The 19,612-nt window shown below is 39.2% G+C and overlaps 2 protein-coding genes across 4 annotated transcripts; both read left to right on the top strand.

Annotated features, from left to right (window-relative positions):
• The first annotated feature begins 15 nt into the window (after positions 1–15).
• On the top strand, positions 16–7,715 carry LOC136491053 (uncharacterized). 2 transcript variants are annotated; one of them, XM_066487260.1, is made up of 15 exons: positions 16–59; positions 1,779–1,878; positions 2,281–2,396; positions 3,066–3,131; positions 3,220–3,882; positions 3,976–4,116; positions 4,211–4,318; positions 4,544–4,964; positions 5,063–5,199; positions 6,000–6,060; positions 6,141–6,241; positions 6,429–6,593; positions 6,742–7,122; positions 7,201–7,376; positions 7,472–7,715. In XM_066487260.1, exons 5-13 carry the CDS (start codon positions 3,616–3,618, stop codon positions 6,820–6,822), a joined length of 1,482 nt encoding a protein of 493 aa, XP_066343357.1. In that variant the 5' UTR covers positions 16–59; positions 1,779–1,878; positions 2,281–2,396; positions 3,066–3,131; positions 3,220–3,615; the 3' UTR covers positions 6,823–7,122; positions 7,201–7,376; positions 7,472–7,715. The 2 variants fall into 2 exon arrangements, with proteins under 2 accessions (XP_066343357.1, XP_066343358.1); XM_066487261.1 differs by lacking the exons at positions 6,742–7,122; positions 7,201–7,376; positions 7,472–7,715 and having other exon boundaries at positions 17–59; positions 6,000–6,080; positions 6,201–6,241; positions 6,429–6,568.
• A 392-nt stretch (positions 7,716–8,107) lies between these two features.
• On the top strand, positions 8,108–12,197 carry LOC136492891 (uncharacterized). 2 transcript variants are annotated; one of them, XM_066488942.1, is made up of 6 exons: positions 8,108–8,156; positions 8,539–8,655; positions 8,823–8,901; positions 9,022–9,122; positions 9,218–9,407; positions 11,971–12,197. In XM_066488942.1, the coding sequence occupies exons 4-6, from the start codon at positions 9,067–9,069 to the stop codon at positions 12,034–12,036; spliced, it is 312 nt and encodes a 103-aa protein (XP_066345039.1). In that variant the 5' UTR covers positions 8,108–8,156; positions 8,539–8,655; positions 8,823–8,901; positions 9,022–9,066; the 3' UTR covers positions 12,037–12,197. The 2 variants fall into 2 exon arrangements, with proteins under 2 accessions (XP_066345039.1, XP_066345040.1); XM_066488943.1 differs by lacking the exon at positions 8,823–8,901.
• The last annotated feature ends 7,415 nt before the right edge of the window (positions 12,198–19,612 follow it).

Below are 19,612 nucleotides of genomic sequence, written 5' to 3'. Positions count from 1 at the left end.
TTCCCCATCGTCTTCCTCCCTGCAACGCTCTCCCTAGTCAGAGAGGCGATTCTTCCCAGGTTCGTTGCTTGCTTTTTCTTCCTTCGATTCCATGGAATCTTCGTTGTTTGGGTTTGCTGGATCCGCATTCCGCTGGACCACCGTTGATTCCGCTACCGCCGAGTTGTCCTCTCGTGTCCGTTGCGTCGCCAGCGACGATGACCACCGTGGCGAGGTGCTGTAGCCGGCCCGCCCGTTCAAGTCCCCATGGCTCGCCTCCGCCTTCGCCTCCCACGTCAACACCCCCCCCCCCCCCCCCCCCCCCGTGCGCTGTTTCCTGTACCCCCGCCCCGCCCTGGCTTCTGTAGTTGGTAAATCAGGCGCCGATGGATCCGCATCTGGCGTTGTAGGTACCTTGGTGATTTAAAGTCATCCATGGATCCAGTGCCGATGGCCCCTTGTTTAGTTGTGATATGGTTGCCGCAGGGGTTGTGGCTGTTGATTTGGTTGCGGCTGGGGGTGCGGGGGCGCATGGGCATTGTTCGCAGGCAGGCAGATGATCGTCCGCGGCCGTGGTTCCTTGCTCGGCGGCTGGGGGTGCTTGGTTGATCTTTGTTCAATGTCTGAAGTGGGTGCATCTGGCATTGGTGTTTGCCCAGCTGCTTCCTGATGGATATACTCTGGGCGTATTGCACGAGCGTAGCTCGAAGTGGAAGGTCCCTGAACATCTAATTCAGGTTCTGGGCATACTGATGTGTAGCTTAGCTACTGACGGAGCATTGACGTTGTAGGAAGTAGTAGTGCTAAGTAGTATGTTGTGTGAATGTGTCAGTGGTTTTGTCTGCTTGGTAGACTAGGATTAGTACTTGTTACCAAGAGCTGAGCTGAGCAAATAGTGATCTGGAATGGCTGCTACTTTCAGTTTCAGCATTTGTTGTCCGTGCGTTTTGTTTGGCGATGAGTTCATTTTTTTTGTAGTTCGGCTCAGTCTCATACATGCTGCTCTGTAACGGTAACTGTATTGTTCTGCACAAGTCGATAACTGTATTGTATCACTGATCTATTTCTTCTTGGTAGATCTCGTTTTGGTTGTTCTTAGGTATCGTTTATTGAGGACCACATTTGCTGTCAGTGTTACCACGGTTTGTCTTTCTGTGTTGCTCTGAAATGTCTAAAAAATTCTTAAGAAACTATAACATTGCTGCTCCATGTATGTTTAAGTAATCTAGTTCAGAGCAGTTGTTTGCAGAGCTTTACTTTTTGAGATGATTCAGAAGACAGTTGTCATTATTTGTTTCGTTGCTATGAAGGTGGAGGCAGGGCAGCAGGCTATTTAGTCAAAATAGAATTACGATTGGTCTAATTGATTGGAGTGGAGATTAGAGTGATGGAGTAGGTTAAGTGCAGTGTGAACACTATCTGTATTTTATGCGTAGCTTCAGAAGTACTATAGATTGGAGTGATTTTGGTTTTTTGTGTCTTGGTGCAATATTATATTTTTCAATCTACAGTTTGGTTGGACTAGTTTTATCCTTCTGATTGATAGTTTCATTGCTATATGGATAGTAGGAGCTCATATCTTTGAACTGTGTGTTGCTATACCGTACAATAAAGCTATGTTTAGTATGCATCTCTTCATTGTACATTTACTAGTAGTAAATTGCATAGTTTGATTTCTGCAATTTTGTTGTTTAACATGTGCTATATATATATATATATATATATATATATATATATATATATATATATATATATATATATATATATATATATATATATATATATGCGCCTCTAACCAGGTTAAGTGCATGTTTGCTCCTGTCCTGCCCAAGGCGATTTCATTGGCGATGCCTTGATTGGTCCGGAAAACTCACGCTGCCCCGTCGTGCGTTGTTGAAAGTGTGTACTTGATCTCTTTTCGATCTGTATTTGAGCTGTTTAGTTTTTTTTGTACTGCTTTGAAATGAAACATTATTCAGAAATTAAAATTGTGAATATGAGGACATGGCGTCTGCTTGCTCTCTCTATCTCCTAGCAGCAGTGTTCTTCACTGAGCATTCATTTCTACGTTCCAGTTGGTCTGAGTTTGTCTTTTTGTGTTTAGTAATCTATGAACTGGTATGAATTTAATTGTGAATATGTTATTGCTTCAGTAGTCCTTCATAATTTTTTTTGAGCTGAACAATTTTCTTCACCTGCATCTCATTATTACAGTGAGGTTGGAGTTGAGTCATCCAATGAGCTTGCATCTTTTTTTTTCAAACACTATATGATTGACCTTTATTATTTTTTATTTTATAGCAATGGATGATGTCGAGTTTCCTTCTGATGATGAATTTGCAAATGGTCAAAGTGAAGAAGAGTATGATATCAACTTTGGCGAAGATAACAACTCTGTTTCTCTTGATATGGGCAAGGTAATAAGTTTTCTTGATTTTTTGTTTTTATGTAGTTGTATATTATAAAATGATATATCTTATTCCCTTTTCAAGATCCAAATTTGTCAGAGGATAATGTTGATCCTGTTGATCTTGTGAATGCTTTTGAACAAATAAAAGGAGTATGTTCTGAAACTTTTTTGTGCATACCAATTGTATCTATTCTTATTCTTGTGTGCATATCAAGTGTATGTGTTCTTATTCTTATGTAGGAGTTTTTACTTTTGATCAATGTCAGTTATTGTTTGTTAAAATAATTTAAGAGATGGAAGTAGGCCATGTATCAGCTGGTTCAGTCATGACTTGCCCTTAGTTTTTTGAGGCTACTACTGGTATTTAATGAGTGACGCCTTCATCTTTGTCAAAATATGTAAACCTTCTTGAGTCAATTAATATATAATGATTTCTGAAGAATTAATGCTAGTCCTATGCTACTCTGTTACTTTCTCTGTGCCTTGTGCATCTGCTTAACATATCATTTATATAGTTGTTAATTTACTCCAATCAGTCCATGACACTTTTTTATGAACTAACTAACTAATCAGCATTAGCAGTAGCAGTAGTAAGATGTATGGACTATTATCTGTTTACTTGTGCATAGCTGTTTGTATTGAATTTTTAAATCTTTTTGTATATTGTTATTTTTAGTTTGCTCAGTATCCTAAGAAGAAAAAGAAGTTAGAACGTTCTAGAGATCAGATGCATATTGAAAAGGTAAATTCAGCAGCAAGTGCCTTTTTTGACACCATGTTTAATGAATTAATTTTTTGTAACTAGAAACTTTTTTTCCATCGGTTTTTAGAATATTAGAAATGATAAAGCCAGTGCCAAAGGAAAAGAAACTATAGGTGATAGTCCATCAACTTCGGCAAGCAGTAGGTGTAATAGCAAGTATTTTGGAGACATAGTAAGAGAGTTGGATGAGTCTTAAAAGAAGATTATTAGAGATCATGGGTTTGGGATCTTGCTTGAATATGATGGTTGCTATGCACCTAAAGCATTTGCGCAATGGCTCGCCAATCAAGCTGATTTAAACTGTGGTGATATAGTTATTGGAGGGAAAATCATCCCTTTTTCTGCACAGTCAGTCCACCTGTTCTTAAGGATCCTGATTTGTGGTGAAGACATCAACCAGCATTATGATGATTCTGTAAAGTCCAGATTCCTTAAAGAAATCAAAGAGACTTCTCTTCCCGTCATGAAGACCTTTGGTGACAGGTTGTTACATGGAAATTTGTCTGATGATGACTTCTTCCGGTACTTCATGGTTGTTGCTTTGTTCAGTTTTCTCTGCCCAAATTCAAGTACTCTTCCTAGCCCCAAGTACTTAGGAGCTTTGATTGATGTGAAAAGTGTGAAAGATTGGGACTGGTCGAAGTTTGTTTTTCAATGGTTGTGGTCGTCAATTTTGACCTACAGGAAAAAGAAAAGACAGACAATCGGTGGCTGCTGGTACTTCTTTGCAGTAAGTCTTGTCCCATTCCTCTTTTCTTTCCTACTCATTCCTTTGTCGTGTACATGTATTTTATTTACTGATGTATTTGTAACTTGTTTGTAGGCTTATCTAGATTTTGTTAACTTTGGATCTCGTAAGCCTGTCCCCCAAAAATTGCCAAGAATTCTTTGTTGGAAAGGTTCGATGATCAAAGATTACTCTTCATATGATTATGTTTCTAGTGATAAGTATGAAAAGCGTCCGGTAAGTGTTTGAGGTCTTATGAGTGTTTTTTGTTGTTTTTGGTCATCTTTAGCTTATCGAGTCCCTTGCTGACTATAATATATGTTTTTTGTAGGTGAAATCTATTGAAGAAACATGTTATGCTGAATCATTGTTACTGGATGATGCTTGTGCTTCTTTTAGGAAGTCTCTGGATACTGATTGCTATTTCCTTTCTCCACAAGTAGGTGCCTTGTCCAGTATGTTGATGAGCATTCCCTAACTTACTTTTTTTCTTAGTGAATCTATGTTTAGTTGTTGATTCTTTTTGTATTGGATGTTGGGTTACATGATTGATATGGGTACTATGAATTTGACAGGATAAAGATGCTCTATGTGATATTTTCCAAGAGCATCACGTAGCAAATGGTTTTAGAGCCCTGACAAACTTGTCATCTCAATGTTCAAGGAAATGTACGAGCGCCATGGTCGTGGAGTTCATGATGATCCAATGCCTGGGAACTCTGATGGCAGAATCCCTTCTACAGCTAATGTTAGTGAGAAAGATTATCAACCAATGTTTGATGATCATGCAGCCCCAATGTGTGATGAAGATTATGAACCAATGGGTCATGGTGCTAGAATTCCAATGCCTGCTGGTTCAACTACTAATATTGTGGAAGATGTGGCTCCCACAATGCCTGCTACTACTACAGTCAATGAGCAGGTTGTGGATCCCATAATCCCTGGTCCTACTAACATTGTTGATGACGAAGTTTTTGTGACTAAGAGAGTTGATTCACATGGTACATATAATGGTTCTACTAGTGAGAATTGTGCGGTTTCACAGGCAACTAAAGTTATTCCTTCCAATAACTCATCAATTGAAGGTAGGTGAAGTGTTCTATAACATTGTTTCAACACAGCATTGAGTTTTCTATGTTTCTGTTGATCATACTCTTATGATTGTTTTATGGTGCAAATTTAGGCACAAGGAAGAGGAAGAGGAGAAACATTGCATTACAATCTCCCAGCACCAATGGTGTAGCTTCTAGGACTCGGCGTGGTCTATCTCAATGTCTTGGCAAATCTCCTTTGAGCTATAGAAAGGATGATGATGCTCAGGTATATTGTGATTTGTGTTTGCCCATTTCAAGTATTTTTTCCTTGTCCTTCCATAGGAAAAAATTATGTATTATGATTTGTGATAAGACACATGTTGAACTTTGTTAATTGTGATTTGTGCCATCACACATATCTTATTTGTCCTTGTCCTTCCATAAAAAAGAATTGTCTCTTGTGATTTGTGTTAATAAATCTTGAACTTTTTTACTTGTTTTTTGTGCCAATACACTCCTCTGATTTTTCCTTGTGTATTCAAATTTTTGTTATGATGATTTTGTTTCTTTGTATTTAATATTGATTACAATTGTAATTGATTTCCCTGAATAATGTATTTTGTGAAATTTAGGCAACTAGAGGTACGTTGGTATGATTCAGTGTAGTTCTTAGTATACTTCACTCTTGAATTTTTTTACTATTGTGCTATAATTGTTTACCATAGTGGTACTGCTATAATTGATTTTTCATTGAAATGAAATTTTTGTGGATCTCTGTAGCAGAATTTCCAAATTGCTAGGAATCTTGCTGTCCTTGCAACATTTGTGTTGTGTTTGACATGAATCCAATTTTATATTACTGTCATAGGGTGTTGAAATACTTGATGTTTCTATCATCATTGCACGTGCTCTAGAGTATTAGCCACCTGTTACTACCTCTGCTCTACCAATGGTATGATGTGCCTCTTTTTTGTAATGCTTAACTTGTTTGATGACTGCTTTTATTTGAGCTAAAGTGCTTTTTTCATGCTATTGAAATAACTAGTGGAGTTGCTAGACTTATTGCATCTGTATGTCATTTTTCAGGAAGGAGAAACAACTAGTGCAGTTGCTGGACCCTCAATGGATAAGATTGACAACATCCCAGGTTTATCCCGCTCTTTAAAAGTACGTGTATGAAATCTTTGATACAAACGAAACATATGTTTCAGCATGATTTTTGTGTAGAAGAAGAGCCCAACAGAATAAATCCTAGTGATTCTGCTAATCAGAGTGAGATTTATGCAGAACGAGCACATGAGACCGTATCTATATCATTAAAGGGAATTGTAAGTTATACATCTCTTCGCCGTTTCCCCTTTTTGATCTACAACACTTCCTTTCTCTATTAGCGCACCTGTGGTGGATGTATATCTTGCCTTTTTTTCCCTTGGTTACTGGGAACCAGTGTTTGCATTTGGATCTAGCAGCCTTTTTTAGTGTTATTTGTTAACCATTTTTCTTTTTTGTTTTCAGTCCATAGACAATGTGAAATCAGATGCAGTGAAGAATGTTGAAACTTCTTTTGGTCGTGATTTGCATGTCTTAGAGTCAAAAGATAATCCCTGTCATTCCAAAGAGAATCAATTGGTTAAAAATGCAAATTGGTTAAAAATGCACCTCCTACTTTGGATCATACTGGTTAGTATCTATTTCTAGATTGCATATTTGTTAGCAGTGAATTGCACGTTTGAGTTAATACAATTTTGGTATTTGATATGTGCAATATTCATTCTTATCACCTATAAGCTTAAATCTTCTTTATCATTTTTGCTGTTTGATTAAGCAGGCAAAGCACATGTTGAGAAACCTTGTACTAAAAAGACTCCCTACTTCAATAGTCATAGTGTACCTTCTTTTAGATTGTTAGATGATGAGGATGATTTAGGTAATTATGTTGAAGATCCTAAACTGAGGCGTCCTGTTGATACAGTATCGGGTACAATTTGTCCTGATGAGAGAGTAAATTATGTGATTCCACTTGCTGTATCCACTGATATGCATCAAGAAGCTAATCTTGTGGTACATGTTTTCCCCATTTTGTCTTCTTTCCATGGCAAATCATCATACAATATGCATATACATTTTTTTGTTGCTGCGGGAGAACACAACTTCTACTTCAGATCATAATCATGATGCTAATATATGCGATGGAGGTGTCCCTGTAAATGTATGTTTTGCCCTTACTTATCGCTATGTTTGCCTTGTTCTTTCTATTATAACCTGATTCACTTGCAATTTTTCATAGGTTCAATCTAGAACCAGCATTAAGCACACATTCTGGGAAGGATCAAATGGAGATGGCTGGGTCTTTGTTAACCCGGTGAGGTATGATCCATCATGTGGAGGCAGTAATGTCACGAATCAAGAAACTGATGAGTGTGAAAAAGTGAAGAGGAAGAAAGACAAGACAATGTTGAATCTGTAAGCTTCTTTATTATATTACATCAATTTTTGTTTTATTCAATATCTTGTGATCTCTTTTTCTATCACTAACATGATAATTTTTTTATGATTAGAACGTTCTCCATATGGTGTCTTTACCTTTCACTGAATATTCTGACATGGCCGAAGCTTCAAGTGCTGCTCAAGCTCCAACTTTGTTGAAGTTTCAACTGCTGCTGTTCCTCTAGTTGTAATCACTCCTTCTGGAGAAAAACTTGATATTGTAACTTGGACCTCATAATCTTATCATTTTTGAACTATTTGTCTTGTGTTGTATATATTCAGAACAAAGGTAATTGAAGCATTTTGTTCTGTCCCCTTCTTTCTATCTCTATTTGATTGGTTTTCATGTGATTGCTGGTGAGGTAGTTGTAGAATACGATGAAATATTATGAGCCTTGTTATTTTTTTTTAGATTTTTGAACAATTTTATGTGTCTTTTTGTCCTACTTTTTTGCATGAACCTGTTGCAACACCTCTTCCATTGCAACCAAATGTTTCAATGGTTGGTGGGAGTTACTTGTATCTAAAAAGTAATGGAACCTATGGTTTATCAAGAAGCTCTGAGTCTTTGTCAAATGAAGATAAATGGTTTTCTTCTTGTCCGAAGTTAGCTGTGCATTGTCCAAGGAGGTTTGTGTTGCCAAGCAAGTACAAGTTGAGTCCTTATATGGTTCCTCATTCGAAGATACAAGTATCGAGAAAGGAGGCTGATGTGTATGATGTTGTTCTGAGGATGGCTGATAGTGAACATTCAGAGTAAGTCTTTGAATCTTTATAACCTCCTTTAGCTTTTTTAGCACTTGTGACTACACTTTAATCAAGTATATCTGAATTTGGTATTCGTGTTGTTTTGATCTTTATGATTCTTTTTTTTTCTTTTTGTTTCAGTGTCTCAGTAATCAATTATGGACATGTGATTGTGAAAATAAATGCACTTGCAAGTTCTCTTAAACCTAATGGAAAGGTTCATTACTTTGTAGTGGATGCTTTATGTAGATTGTTATTACATATGAAACACCCCAAGAATTCATACAAATATTTTTCTTCTCTAAAGTTGGTGTTAGTATTATTTATTTCTTTTTCTTTCAATTATATGTAGTAACTATATGAAATAATATTAACCAATCTGTTTATGTAGGACTATTTTATTGGAAATCATGGTCCTAATCATAGCAAGGAACAGGAGCTATATGATAATGCTTTGAAATGCTTTAGGGGTGCTGCTCGTGCAAGGCCATTAGCAAACAACCAATATGTGAGTAACCCATGTTTTTATTTTTTTTAAGTTTTAGCATATATGTTGTTTGCACTGCACTTGTACTAATAATCTCCTCTTTTTCATTGTGTGTTATTTTGTCATCTTTATTTTCCAATTCTGTTCCATGATCGCTGGTATGTGATTGTTGCGTATTTTAATCAAAGAAAGTTCTTAATCTTGGATTCTTGCACACTACATTTTGGAGCAGATTTAGATTTCCATAAAGCTTTTCGTGATGAATTTGTAAGTAGCAGCAGCACATGGACTCACATCATTTTTGTTTGAATGCAATGTATATTTTTGTTCGAATAAGAAAATGTATGTATTTGTATTCTAATTTATTTTCTCTACCTTATTTTTTAGGTACCAAACTTTTCGACGCTGTGGGCAGAAGTTGTCCATATAGACATGGGTTTCCATAGATATGACGTTGTCTTTGCAGATGTACCTCAGCAGTCCGAGGAGTAGGTTAAATGCAGTCTTTTTGTTTTTTATAGATGAAGTTGTTTTTTGTGGTGCTTATAGTATTCTGTCTTGTCTTTCTCATATCTTGTTTCAGCTTTAGCAATGATAGTGGTATCACTGTGATGAAGAATCTTGAGCTCTGGGACCCGAGTGTGTCTATGATGGAGAAGTATTGTGAAGCTGATATTCCGCATGTTTGTATCAAGTATGTCAATGAGATGATATTAAATGATTTCAATAGTTCAGATGATTGTCTGTCTAAAGTCAAGGAATATGATGCTGAGGTAATACTAGTTTCAATGCCACTTTTTGTATTTGTTCTACCATGTATTGTATTGATATTTTTTCCCTTAGGTCTATGAGAAGTACTTCAAGAGTACATGACCTGCGCATTGTTGTGTTGTTTTTAGATGTTGTGTTTTGTTCGCTATCATATAGGGTGTAGTTTAATGCTATAAGTGCATCATACTTTGTAAAGAAGCAGCTACGTTGATGAGAATAGTTGTTGCTAAAGTGGTTGTAAATATTAATCTATAGTCCAGAGGATAAACTATAGTGGATGGTAATATTTGGTGCTAGTTGCATCTAGAACAAGATGCATGGTTTGTTTGCATGCTTGATTGTTTACTGTTTGTTTACCATTATTCTAAGATTTTGTGTTTTGCTGGTTTTAAAGTACATAGTTGTTTCCATGCATCCTAGTTTTGCTTCCCCTTTTTAGTTTCTTTTTTTGCCCTATATGTGTCAGTGTTGTAACCTTTGTTTGCGAAGACAAGGCAAAGAATGAGGGTTGTTGAGCTCCTTCTAATTTTGTTCTTCGTTGTTAAATGTCTAAGGCTAGACTAGGAAGTAATGCAATTGATATCACTGAACACGAAAAAAGTTTTTTGCATGAGTTAATAGTCATTCATGCATCCATTGGTCGTGGTTAACTTTATATAATAGTCACCAACATGTGTATCATCCCCTTTTTACTTGTGATTTGTGCTAGCACACTATTTGAACACACATATGTTTTCTATGTTGTCTCTGCTGCTTTTCTGTAATTTAGTAAGCTACAGGTTTAGCAAAATCTGTTGTTGAACAAAACCAGACAAATAAAATATTTGGTTACACAATTGCAATCATCAACAATGTAATTTGCAGCTACTGGGCACTGCAATTTTAGTTTTCAGCATATGCAATTGTAGTTTTGGGCATAATTTAATTTAAGATTATAACATCCTATTTATTAAATAAATTACATAAATTAATTGGCCATTGAATTTGATTGCATCCCTTCTTCTGATTGATAAATTTTGCTTTCCATCTATTGATCATCTTTGATTACCATGTCCTCAGTGTTCTGTTGCTTGGTGATCAATGCTACCATTTGATGTTTCCTTCCTCTTCTTTCTTTTTGGCTTCACCGGAGAGCGTACAAAATATTATTAGTTCACATAAACAAGATTTTTTGCATTTGGATTCAAATTCTATTTGTATGTACTAAAATTCTATTTGTATGTCCTAAATTTTTTTACCTGCACTGTCTGTGTCATTTGTTTTCTTCTTTTTCTTCTTTTCTGCTTCCACCATCTTCTTCTTTATTTCTTCTATATGTGTCTTCATTCTGACAGGTTTAGGTGGCCTTTTCTTTCTCTGAATTCTTTCCGGGTCATCTATTTTAGTCTGTGGATCTCCAGTTTCTGCTGCTATAGTTGCTCCTTCTTCATTCCCTTACTGGTTATTTTGTGCTTCACCTGTTTGCTAAGCAGATAACATTCTATCTAAATTGATTTCCATATTGTCGAATTCTGTCATAAGGTATTTCATGGCTTTCTCATTTTTTGATCCTTTTGAATTCAATATTGTTGACTTTCTGGATAATATGTTGAATCTCAACAATGAGCTTGTTGCAACTGTTTCTTCTTTTCTTTCAACATGTACCTTCATATCCTTTTTTCTCCACCTGTATAAGAAGTATTTCTCTGAAATTGTGCTGATTTCCTTTTCAATAACTATTTTTAGGATATAAGAGCAGAGTATCCCATCATTGCTGAATTTTGCACATATGCATGTAAATTCTTCTTCGCCTTCTGTTTGGTCAGTGTTTACTGTATATCTCCTGAACCTATGCACCTCGTGAATCTGGTTACTTTTGTGTCACACCTCAAATGTTTTCCCATATTCGGTTTCCCTATAGTTCAACCTTGATGTTGCCTTTAGTTGAAGCTGAAACTTTTTGAATATATTTCTGTTGTATAGCTATTGTGCCCGCTGCTCTATTTTGTAGCCTAATATATATTTCTTTGGCCTTTTCTACTTGCTATAGCTGTCCTCTAGCCTTTCTGCTTGATTTATGATATCAACAATCCGATTGTACTCTTTCAGAAAGCTAATGATACTCTAAGTTGGCCCTACATTGTCTTTGAACCACACATTTGTTGCCTCACTTCTAGATGTGGTCTGTATGAAAGGGAAAAAGTCATTTTTGTAGTAGATCGGGATAAACCTTTTTCTCATTTTCCACATTTTAGAAAAGTAGTTATTCCCTTGAAGGTTTCTTTCCTCAATCATTCTCTTCCAAAGTCATTCAAATTCTTCCACTATTAGACTATTGTTTATTGTATCTTCAAAGTCTTCATATAGTCCTTCATTTGCCGCAAACACCTTGACATTCTTATTGTAGCATTTGGTCTTTATGTGGAACAAGCAATTTCTGTGCTTTGTGTTTATGAAGACTTGCTTTATTACTAATTTCATCACAATGTCTTGGTCTGTGATGATTATTTGAGGGTGTTTTCCTCCTATTGCTTCAAGGAAAGTTTGAAATACCCACTTAAAAGTGTTCACTGTCTCATCATGTAGGAAAGCACATTCAAAAAGGCAACTTTGCCCATGTCCTGTGATTCCAACAAATGGTGCAAAAGGTAAGTTGTATCGGTTGGTCATATATGCTGTGTCAAAACTTACACATTCTTCATAATCTGCATAATATTTCATAGAAGAACAGTCTATCCAGAACAAGTTTCTCACTCTCTTGTCCTCATCTAAATCAAACTTGTAAAAGAAAGACGGATCCTCAGTTTATTTCTTTCTAAAATAATCCAGTACTTGTGTCATATCTGATCCTTTAACTTCTCTATTCAGCTTTATCCTATAGTTGCTGATATCTTTCTTTTTCATCGGTAGAGCTGTAAGCCCCCCTCTCAGATACGATAGAATAGAAACCATCTTCCTAGTTGGGATATTGTTATCGTTCAGAGTCTTGATAAGTCTTTTTTCTATTTCTGTCATATACTTGTGACAAGAAAATATCTTATCCCTGTCTCCAGGGCATAGCTCATGATTATGCTCCAAATCAAGAGTTTTAATCTTCCATGCACCTCCTTCTTCTTTCACCATCATAATACAAGGATAATTTGATTTCTGCTGAATATTTGTTTTCCTTCTCCTTACCGGTTTCTTCTCAATATCCTTGTCTACTTCAGCTTCTTCTTGCTCTAAAGACTTTGGTTCCTTTTCTTTTCCTTAACGATTGCATCTCATTGTCACTTTGACTACCTCATTATTTCTCTTCTTACTTTGAGTTCTTGTCGTATGTGTTATGGCAACTTGAAATCCGGCTAGGAACGCATAGAAGTTGAAGAAATGGTGAGCATCATGCCTAGTCTTAAATTCCATCAATAGTTGTGGGGTGTATTTGTTGTTGATTGGTGCATTGTTGCCTTCAGATGCTACAACCTGCTCATTTTTTATGAATTCTTTAATCTCTTCCTCCATCAATTCCTGGCTGTCATTTACATGCTCATTATCATCTGTTACAGCTGATGTAATATCTGAACTTGTCGGTTTTGTTGCTATGATCCTCAAGTCATTTTCTTCCATTGTTGGTTGATCATCTTGATTTTTATGTTGCACCTGTAAATATATTAGCAGCAGTCTTAGTTTCTGAGTAATGTCATTTATAATACAAATAATTTTTTTTAGTGTGGACTAAAATAGTTGAAGAGATTATTTTTATGTACCTCATCAATGTCCATGTTATTGAATACATTAGTTTACCAATGGTATTATTGAATTTTAGATCTATCATCATTAGCTATGCTTGTCGTTGCTCCATCATCATCAACGACGATTGCCATTTCTCCATCCTGTTTTTGCAAAGATAAGTTTTATTTTGATGCCAGTACATATTTGTATTGCTTATAAATGTAATCAAATCGACTCAGCTGTTTGTATCTACCTCATAAGACAACCTTGACTCTGATATTGACCAGTCAATTTGTGGTCCAAAGATTCTATCCAGATCTTCAAGGCTCATATTCTGTTTTATTTGTTTGATAATGAGAATGGTTACCATTTATAATATAACACAACTAGTTTGACAAGCATATATAATATAGTTTAACCTCATTCCTGTCATTTCGAAGTATCATCTTTGTTAATTATCCTTGCATCTCTTCATGTTGCTGCACAGTTTATAATGAAGCATTGAAATTATAGACCTCTTATGTTGAATTTACATTGCACATATGTGTGTAATTTGTATATGTCTAAATTATAATTTTTGTATACTAGTATTTATAAATTTTACCTATGTATTCCTGTCGGTCTGATTATCTTCCCGAGAGTTCCTAATATGTTCCATTATAAGTTCAGTAAAGCCTCCCTGCATTGAAATGTATTTTAGTTGACAAACAACCTTTTTATCTTGGCTTTCTTAGGAGTAAGCAATGATTTTGCTCACCTTTTTGTATCTGTAGAAACGGTCAGTGGAACAATTTGTGCCTCCAAATACTTGATATGGAGCTGACTGCACTGCCTTCATTGCTTCTGTACCATGTGAGTTTATTGATGTTGGATAATCATCAACGCTGCTTCTTGTCATATACATACTATTCTGCTTCATAAAAAAAGAAAGCACCTGAGTACTTATTTTGCTTTTTATCAGATCTTCTTAATTTTTCATTGCATCTATGAAATGTGTTTTTACCTCAAGTAATCGATCAAACTGGACTGATGCTTGTATCAAATGCATTAGGGAACCAAATAAATGTTGCAACAAAATATAGAATTCAATAGTTGACATATTTTCATTGTTTATGACTGCATTTTAAATAAGGAGTTATTTTACCTTATACATGTCCTTGGTGTTGACATCATTGTTGTTGTATCTTTGCACTTTCTCAGAATTCTAAATCTAATATTGTGGCTCTGACATTTGCTCCTGTCTTGTACCTCTTTCTTTGTTCTTGTTCTGTTAAAACATCTAAAATTATGTAAGATGTAATCTGCTGCTCATACAATCACCTATAAATAGTTAGAATCAGGGCTGTTAAAACATTAACTAAGGCCGTTGTAAGTAGTTAGAGCTATAAATAGAAAACATAGTTTGCCACGTTCAGAGTTCGCAGCTGCTTCTTGCAGCTCATTGTAGTGTGTTTGGGCTGTTCTCACCCCCTTGGTTGCAACATCCAAAAATGCTTGTTTAATCAGTATAATTGCATTAGTAGCAAATACCTGTTGTAGTATTTGAAATGTGCAATTTGTTTTTTGGTATTCTATATTTTTGTTTCTGAGTTCCTTAATTTGTGAATCTGTAATTCTGATTTCTGAATTTGGTTGTAGCAAATACTAGCAATCTTGGATTACATCTTCATGAGGAAGTCGGTGTGCTTACCTTGGCTGTTGAGGTTAGTGGTTCCCCTTCAATCTGTTGGTTGCTTGCCCCTTTCCTCTGCTCTGCTTGCTCCCACGCAGAGGAGATCTTTATCTTTGATCTACTGGTTGTTTTCTCCTTTCTCCTGCTCTGCGTGGGGGATCTGATCTAATATGCACATAGAGCAGTGCTCTACTTGCCTCCACGTATATATCTAATCTCCACGCAGGGCAGAGGCTTTCTCCTGTTTGCTCTGCTTGTTTCTCAAGTATATCGATTGGTGTTTTTGGGCTTATGTGCTAGCACATCTTTAGTGGGTCTCTCTGTCTTCTTAGTTATTGGGCTCTGGGCTGAACTACTCTTTACTTGGACATAAGACAACCATAAAAAACTTGGACAGAAGACAACAGCAAAAGACAAAAACAACAGAGTCGTGGGCCTTGTTTGCCTGATGGAATTTGTGTGTTACATTCTCCTAAAACACACGTTTTTGCCCTTGTTTCAATTCGTGTTTCTTAGGCATCCAACAATCATGTGCTAGCTAGTCCAAAAACACATGATTTTTTCTGTTTTGGAATCTGTGTGTTTTATATGCAGCCAACAACCATGTGTTGGCTTGTGCTTAAAGATACGTTTGTAGAGTAGACAGACTCAAACCTAAACAGGACTATAGAAGGAAGCATGTGAGCCTATTAGGAAAATGTTTAGATGCTGCTGTAGCAGCCCTCACTGGACCGCAAGGACACCAGAGCTCTTTGTTTATGGGCTTGGACCTACAACCCGTCAGACATCCCAAGGTAACGTGGCTAACATTGTCTGGAAGGAGAGTGGAGTTCCATGAAGGCACTGAAGCCCCCTCTGGGCGGGGTCGATGTGGACTCATCTTCAGGGTGCTAGTCCACCTCGACCTGGTGGAGGACCGTATCATCCCCCGTGACAACAAATGGCACTACGGCATCGTCGATGGCAAGCGGGTGCCACGTGACCGGCACGTACCGCCACCTTCGGACTCCCACAACAATCATCACCGCGATAGTGGCGACAACGACTGACTCGGCCGTCAGGAACGCAGAGATGACAACTGGAGTTCCCGTCTGTTACGCAGCCCGTCGCGTGCTCCCAAGGAGAGGGAGCATGACCGCTCCGAATCCAGGCACAACTGCTCTGAATCCAGGCACGATCACTGCCGCGACCGAAGCTCTGTTGCTGGAAGTCAACGTCACAACCGCGACGGCCACGACTCTGCACCCCATGCTGATGAAGGGGGAAACCGGGGACGCAGCAGAGAGCAGGCCTTCCATCGGCGCTCCCCCAGAAGGGCGCACTCTGAGCCGTGTGCAAGGCAGCTGCGAGTGCACTCCAAATCCCCCAGCATAGTGAATGCCGACGACAGCAATAATCGACCTTCATCGAAAACGCCCAAGGTACGACTGCAGGTGTATCCAGAACCAGTGGAAGTCAACTTCGAAACACATTTTGACATCGCGCAGCAGCACCCCCACCTCTCAACCCAGAGGAAGTTGACCCCGGAACGCTGCTCGACGCAGCGCAGCAGCACCCTCCACCTCCTGATCCAGAGGAACAGGTCTAGGAGGGCCTGCCGGTCTAGCCAGATACGATGCCCAGGAACACGTCGCCGCAGACTGTGAGCCGATTCCGCCCTGGCTGCGTGTACGCCAGGCGTCGGCGTCGCGGGTCAGGACACTCTGAGCACTCCAGGGGAGTCCTGGAGGATCCTGGCCATGGGACCCAGGCAGCGGCTGAGGAGCTGCTGGACCATCCGCAGTCCACGCTCGCTGCACCGGCGGACGCGTTCGTGCAGGCTTGTGACCCGCGCCTTGTCCCCGCCTCTGCTGCAAGTAAAGATGGCAACGGCCTTGACACCTGATACCTGATGGGTATTTGATCTATAAGGAGATGGGAATGGAATCATATCTTTACCCGCAGGTATCTAAATGAGTAATAATTCATCCCTGACGGGTATAGCGGGTACGAGAACGTTCCCTGTTTATCCATCCCCGTTATCTGTTGAAGAACCCGACTATTTAAGCTGTCATGCAAGTATTAGGTCCAAAGAAGCTCAACATAGGTATTTTGGCCCAAATCTAAATAATCATATATATAGTTTATGTGTTCTAGGAACCCTAGTTCAATTTTTCCTCACCATCTCCGCCAGCAGCACAAGCACGCCTGCCTCACGAGCGCTCGTGCCCCTCGCTTCCTCAGTTCGGTCTCTATGCCACCTTTGCTCGTCCTCCTCGCAACCTAGCTCCTTCTCCTCGGCATCTCCGAGACTCCGACACTTATACCTAGATGAAGAAGAAACATCTCCGATTACAAAGCTGCGACCCCAAGTGTCCTTATTTATCGGGTATGCAGTACCCGTCGGGTATCTGTTACCCGACCGATGCCCGATGGATACAAAGATGAATAAGAATCTATATCCGAGACAGTTAACGGAACGAGGACAGAATAAATTCTCCGTAACGAGAAAAAAAAACGCTTTAGCGATACCAACGGATACGCCCGTTGCCATCCTTAGCTGCAAGCGCCACAGCGCCGCCCTCTGCGGACTGGACGACGCCACAGCTACGGACGACCACTGTGCCTAGAAGCCTGGCAAGGTGCAGCTTCTTCATCGGTGCTGTTCCAGGGTCATTGTTTTGGTTTTAATGGCACAACGAAATTGTCAAATACCAATGTGGTGTTTGGTTGTCCCTCCTAAATTTTAGTCGCTGTCTCATAGAATATTTGGACATATGCATGGAGTATTAAATATAGACTAATTACGAAACTAATTGCATAGTTTACGACTAATTTGCGAGACGAATCTTTTAAGCCTAATTTGTCCATGATTTGACAATATGGTGCTACAGTAAATATGTGCTAATGATGGATTAATTAGGCTTAAAAATTCATCTCGTGGAGTACTGACGGATTATGTAATTTATTTTTTTATTAGTATCCGAACACTCAATACAATGTCCTCACGACACAACTTCTAGATTTTAGTCAATAGATCAAACACCCCTTAAATTGTCACGTGAGAGGCTTGAATGACTGCGCAAGGCAAGATGCAGTCAATGAGCTTGTTAGAGACACTGGAGCCACCATAGTTTGTCTACAGGAAACAAAGTTGCACCTGATCGACCAGCATGTGGTCCGACGCACAGTTGGAACAAAATTCGCCAACTCCATTGCCGTGCTGCCGGCTGTACAGACTAGAGGCGGCATCCTACTGGCTGTACATGAAGACTTCTTTGATCTTTCGGACGTCCAGCCTTCGACAAATGCCTTGACGGCGACGATAACGATGCGGGCGGATAAAATTCCATGGCAAATCACAGTGGTGTATGGGCCTCAAGGAGACGCGGCAAAACTCCAATTCCTCCCAGAACTAAAAAACATCCCACGACCAGCAAAACTCCAATTCCTAAGAGACATCAACCTCATCTACCAAGCAGAGGACAAAAACAATTCCAACCTGAACCGGCGCCTGATCTTCAAGGCGACGATAGACGAGTTACATCTCAAGGAGATCAAGTTGAACGGCCGCCGCTTTACTTGGAGCAATGAGCAAACCAACCCTACTCTAACTAGAATTGACAGACTCTTGTGTATCCCGGAATGGTAGCTAACCTTTCCAGCCTGCTTCCTCCACTCACTACCGTCCCTTATGTCGGATCACACGCCATTACTCCTGCAGGGGGAGATTGCCCACAATCAAAACTCCTCCTTCCGGTTCGAAAACTTCTGGGTCGGCATGCAAGGCTTCCACGAACTTGTCCAGTCCTCATGGAACAAGCAAGTTCACTCCTCGCTGCCATTAAAGCGCCTTCACATCAAGCTGCGATGAGTTGCCAAGGATATCAAGCGATGGAAAAGAGAGAAAATTGGAGACACCAAGCTGCAGCTAGCAATAGTTAAAGAAATCTTGCTGCAACTGGAAGCGGCACAGGAACACAGAACACTAACAAACCAAGAACTTGAGCTATGCCGGTGCCTTAAAGCCCGAAACACTGGTTTGGCGGCCATTGAGAAAGCGAGGATTAGACAGAGGTCTAGGCTCACTTACATCCGTTGTGGAGATGCCAACACTAAATTTTTCCACATTCGAGCTAGCGCACGGCTAGGGAAAAATTACATCCAGTGCCTACACACAAACGAAGGAGTAGCCCTCTCTCATGGGGCAAAAGAGAAGGTTATTGGAGATTATTTCAGGGAACACATTGGCTCCACGACCCCCAGGTCTGCAACTATCAACTAGCACTCCCTTGGGTATAATCAGAAGGACCTTTCCGACCTGGACGCTCCGTTCACCCAAGAAGAGATCAAAGACAAAATATATGCCATGCTGCCTGATAAAGCTTCGGGTCCAGATGGCTTCACCGGGCATTCTTCAAAGCTTGAAGGGAGATCATCAAGGATGATATGACTAACACAATAAACAGCTTATTTGCAATGAACTCCCAAGGCTTTGAGTTCCTTAATTCAGCCAGTAGCATCCTCCTCCCAAAAAAATGGATGCGCTAAAGATTACGGACTTCAGGCCCATCAGCCTCATCCACAGCATTGCAAAAATCTTCTCCAAGCTCCTTGCAAACAGGCTTGCACCCTGGCTGGATTCCTTGGTCTCCAACTATTAAAGTGCCTTCATAAAGAAGAGAAGCATCCACGACAATTTCTTGTATGTCCATAATACAACAAGAAATTTGCACAAGCTGAAAATGCCGGCCCTCTATGAAACTAGATATCCACAAAGCATTTGACACTGTCAGCTGGAGTTACTTGCTGGTCTGCAGGCACTAGGCTTTGGGCCACATTGGCGTGAATGGGTCTCCATCCTCT

Source organism: Miscanthus floridulus, chromosome 11 (genome assembly GCF_019320115.1).
Source record: "Miscanthus floridulus cultivar M001 chromosome 11, ASM1932011v1, whole genome shotgun sequence".
Taxonomy (NCBI): Eukaryota; Viridiplantae; Streptophyta; class Magnoliopsida; order Poales; family Poaceae; genus Miscanthus; species Miscanthus floridulus.
This window is presented reverse-complemented; position numbering and strand designations above follow the sequence as displayed.

What these genes read in the sequence shown, in the direction of transcription:
- LOC136491053 (XM_066487260.1), top strand. Translation starts at nt 3,616, where the DNA reads ATGAAGACCTTTGGTGACAGGTTGTTACATGGAAATTTGTCTGATGAT. An exon ending in GCTATTTCCTTTCTCCACAA is followed by an intron (nt 4,319 to 4,543) that starts GTAGGTGCCTTG and finishes TCAATGTTCAAG; the next exon opens with GAAATGTACGAGCGCCATGG. An exon ending in CAATAACTCATCAATTGAAG is followed by an intron (nt 4,965 to 5,062) that starts GTAGGTGAAGTG and finishes GTGCAAATTTAG; the next exon opens with GCACAAGGAAGAGGAAGAGG.
- LOC136492891 (XM_066488943.1), top strand. Translation starts at nt 9,067, where the DNA reads ATGGGTTTCCATAGATATGACGTTGTCTTTGCAGATGTACCTCAGCAG. An exon ending in GTACCTCAGCAGTCCGAGGA is followed by an intron (nt 9,123 to 9,217) that starts GTAGGTTAAATG and finishes ATCTTGTTTCAG; the next exon opens with CTTTAGCAATGATAGTGGTA. An exon ending in TCAAGGAATATGATGCTGAG is followed by an intron (nt 9,408 to 11,970) that starts GTAATACTAGTT and finishes CTCATCATGTAG; the next exon opens with GAAAGCACATTCAAAAAGGC.